Raw genomic sequence first — 3,555 nt, 5'->3', positions numbered from 1 at the left:
TTAACGGTCAACGTTTGGTGTCCACGTGCGTACAAGTCTCCGCCGTCAGTGATTGACTATACACTATCAGTGATTGACTGCACACTATCAGCGATTGACAGTATACACTGCCAGTGATTGACAGTTCACTCTCAGTACACCCCAGGTCCTGGCGAGTGCCGCAAACTAAAACCAACCCAACAAGTAGTGTACGTGTACAAGACTGCTCAGTCTTTTCGATCACCCCCTCCGGTGTCGTCCTGGCGGTCCCTACCCACTCTAGCGTTGTCCCATTGTCTTGGAATAAGTACGACCGTGCAGTGTGTACAACACTCGCAGGGCCAGGCGATCACTGAGCTCGTTTTTATTATTTCGAGTTGCCCGTCGCACGCTTATGTCTATTGATTCTGTACCGGAGACGTCGGGAATCGAATAATTAACATAACTTGTTGCGTATGACTCTACTAAGTCGTTTGCACATTAGTGCATAATTGACCTTGTGAAAATGTAACAAATATCCTGAACCTGGGTACCCATTTGAATCTTAAGGCCCTACATAGTATCGGTGCTAATTTGTAAAACAGTACGGGATCTGGAGTGGTTTTTCAGTAAGCCCTTTAATTAATGGTGTCTGCCAATGATTGTAGTACAGGGGTGAAACGGAAGAGGTTTTTATTGTGAATGGATTCCTTTTAACATGATTAGTTGTTCTTTCTTGAGGGGTAGACAGACACGTGCAGTCTATTTTGCGAAACACATTATCCTACTCCGTTCGGATGTCGCACAAATATTTATTTGTAGAGTTGTGACAGATCTAGAAATCAATGCAATTATCTGCTCACTTTACATGCATGCGCCGTAATGCGCATGACAATGTGACAACGGAAACCACTTAATGTCACTTTGGCGGGAGATAAGAACACCGAACACAAACAGAGATTTTAGCCGTATCTAGAAAAAAAACCTTGTTAACCAAAAGTTCAAGCTTTTTATATGCTTTTTATACATGAACTGGCCTGCCTGCTACTGGGTGATTCTGCCAAAATGGCAGGGGTCCGTGTCCGCGAAAATTTTTTGTCTCACCCTTACCTAATTTCAGCGTTTTCTTCAATACCAAATGATGGCAAGGGTATTTCACTTTTCTAGATGTTTACTTTTGTATCATTTTCACTATTTCAATCAACAACCAGCTACACATAAGTATTTTGGCCAAAAAGGTCTAATATTGTAACCATTGTCACGCTGTCTTGAGCGTTGGACGTGACAAGTAGGGACTATTTACGCTCGTACCTATGCTAGGTTTCTTAGAGTACAGCTACCCTCACTATGCAACTAATAACTGACGTGTCACATCGAAACTTCTACCGCTTCTAGGAAGTCGCCATACGTGGCTTTTGAACTTGCCCGCCTTTTTTTTTGTTATCTTGTCTCTCGCGCCAAGTCTGCTTGCACACTCTGCCGTGACGTGGGGAGGATCACGCTCGGAAGTAGTCGGGAGGGGGAGGGGGGGCTCGCTCCGGGCGGTGGCTGCGGGGGAGTGGATGTGGAGGGGGCCGGGCCGGGTGGGGAGGGGTGCCCCCTGCCCCCTCCCCCGGGGTCTGGGGACCACTGGGGACTGACTGCACGCAGTCCTCGTCTCAATGGGTCGACGAGTGCCATGGAGCTCCCCAGACTCCGTCAGCAGGTACCCGTGCAGCGCTAGCCCCGCGTCGCTCTCGCTCCAGGATGCGACGACGCCTGTCCCGAAGAGAACCATGTAGGAGGCAAATAGATTTTTGAAACTAGAGATTGGGCAAATTGGGTTTTGAATCGTCTAAAGTGTGAATCAAACAGGCCGTTTTCTTGAGAGAAGCAGAGGTTTTCGACATGTGAGATCCTCATCTTATGTCTGGTTCAGTTGTCATGTGCATGTGCCATCCCCTCCGATAGGTGTCATTTCACTTCGTACGAAACAAATGGGCCATATCGAACAAAGAAGCCTCGACAGTGCACATGTGGTGAGCAAAACAGAAGGTACTTGAAATCATTGCGCATTTTCTTAAAACAAGTACATATGCACCCGAGTAAGCCGAGTTCATGCACTTACTTGTTTCGAGAAAACGCACTTGATTTCGAGTACCTGCTATTTAGGATGCCGATACCGCGCACATGCACGCACTTGAATGGCATTCTGACTGTTGTGTCATACTTTTTATCGCGGAAGGTCAAATTGCCCCCATTTAATTTTTTTGAGCGTTCTAATTTGAGCCGCACACCGTGCGGTGGCGCCCAAGTAGTGTCGGCCGGGCCTGCACGCAGGTCGTTTAGAGAGTGAACGAAGGACAGTTCGACGTCGTTAAGGCTGCCCGGGGGCCCCTTTTCCTTTATGACTCGTTGAACGACTGCCGGGCGTTATGGGTACCGAGCTCCTCGCCGTTGAGGAGTGTGTCCTGACCTTACTCAAACGGGAGCAAAAACTGCACCGATTCAAAACATTGGCGTTATGTGTTTGGGCCTTGCTCGCAAATACCCATGTTCCTCCACGCACCATCGAAAACTTACGTTGCTACAATTTGGGTAGTCATTTTTTTCCACCGCACATCTCGTGTAAAAGACAGAGTTTTCAATATAGGAAATTGCTAGTAGGTCATAAATTCATCCGCGTATGTGACATTTCTCAGATGAGATAACTTTACCACGTTGTTACGTTTACTTCCATAATCGACCGCAATAAGCTTGACGGGCAGGCCGTGGAAAAAGTAGCCCACCTCTTAAAAATCACTGCTGGAAATACTTGTGTAAATACTTAGTCCCGGTGACAAGAGTTTTGCGTTTTCGTTCCGCAGGAGATGATCCGTTTGTAACCAAGATGGTCCTGAAGAACTTGGGCAGCGCAGAAAGCATGACGGTCGGCTGCCTCGACTGGGACCGGCTTGCGGACCGGCACGCCAGGGTGTCCCGCGCCTCCAGGACGTCGACGACGTCACCACCATGCTGGCAGGAGCGCGTGCAGGACTACCACCACTACCACCGCGACGCGGAGAGGTCGGCCGCCCGCGCCGAGAACCTGCGGAGGAACCTGCCTTCGTTTAGAGGTGAGTCTGCGGCCGCGCCCCGCCCCGCCCCGCCACGCCTGGCCACACCTCGCCACGCCAAGGTGGTGGGTGTCAAGATAGGGGCTGGAGGAGGGTTATCGTCGGGGCGTTCACTCCCGTGGCACATGCATAATTTGAGCATAGAGCATAGACCAGTTAAGGGGGAATTCATTTTAAAAAAAAACTAATTTTATGAATGATTTAAATTCTCCTTGCTGTTATTTTTATGGGGTAAGTGAACAGGAAAAGTTCGTCATTAGGATGGGGACGATGTGATTTTTTACAGCCCTGTAACCCCCCACCCCCTACCCCCCTTCTATAACCCTTTAACTAGGTTTCAGGGTTTATAGTGGGGGCTGCAGACGCTGCAAAAAAGAGTAAAATGTGTTCCATTCGATGACACATTTTTTTATGGACTCCAAATCGCTTCCATATACATACATACATACCCTTGGCTACAATTAGTTGTGCGTTGACGGAAGTAAATCAGTACCTCCGCCCT

General features: G+C 48.6%; 1 protein-coding gene across 1 annotated transcript in view; it reads left to right on the top strand.

Annotated features, from left to right (window-relative positions):
- Positions 1 to 1,595: 1,595 nt before the first annotated feature.
- LOC113209331 (scavenger receptor class B member 1-like) overlaps positions 1,596 to 3,555 on the top strand; it is a gene marked incomplete in the record, with an annotated part of 65,946 nt that continues 63,986 nt past the window's right edge. The window contains 2 exon segments of the mRNA XM_052265494.1: positions 1,596 to 1,663; positions 2,805 to 3,053. Of these exon segments, the coding sequence (XP_052121454.1) occupies positions 2,828 to 3,053 (226 nt within the window).

This window comes from Frankliniella occidentalis, unplaced genomic scaffold, assembly GCF_000697945.3.
Source record: "Frankliniella occidentalis isolate FOCC.00 unplaced genomic scaffold, Focc_3.1 Scaffold27, whole genome shotgun sequence".
Classification (NCBI taxonomy): Eukaryota; Metazoa; Arthropoda; class Insecta; order Thysanoptera; family Thripidae; genus Frankliniella; species Frankliniella occidentalis.
The sequence above is the reverse complement of the archived record's forward strand: the minus strand, read 5'-3'. Positions and strand labels throughout refer to the sequence as shown.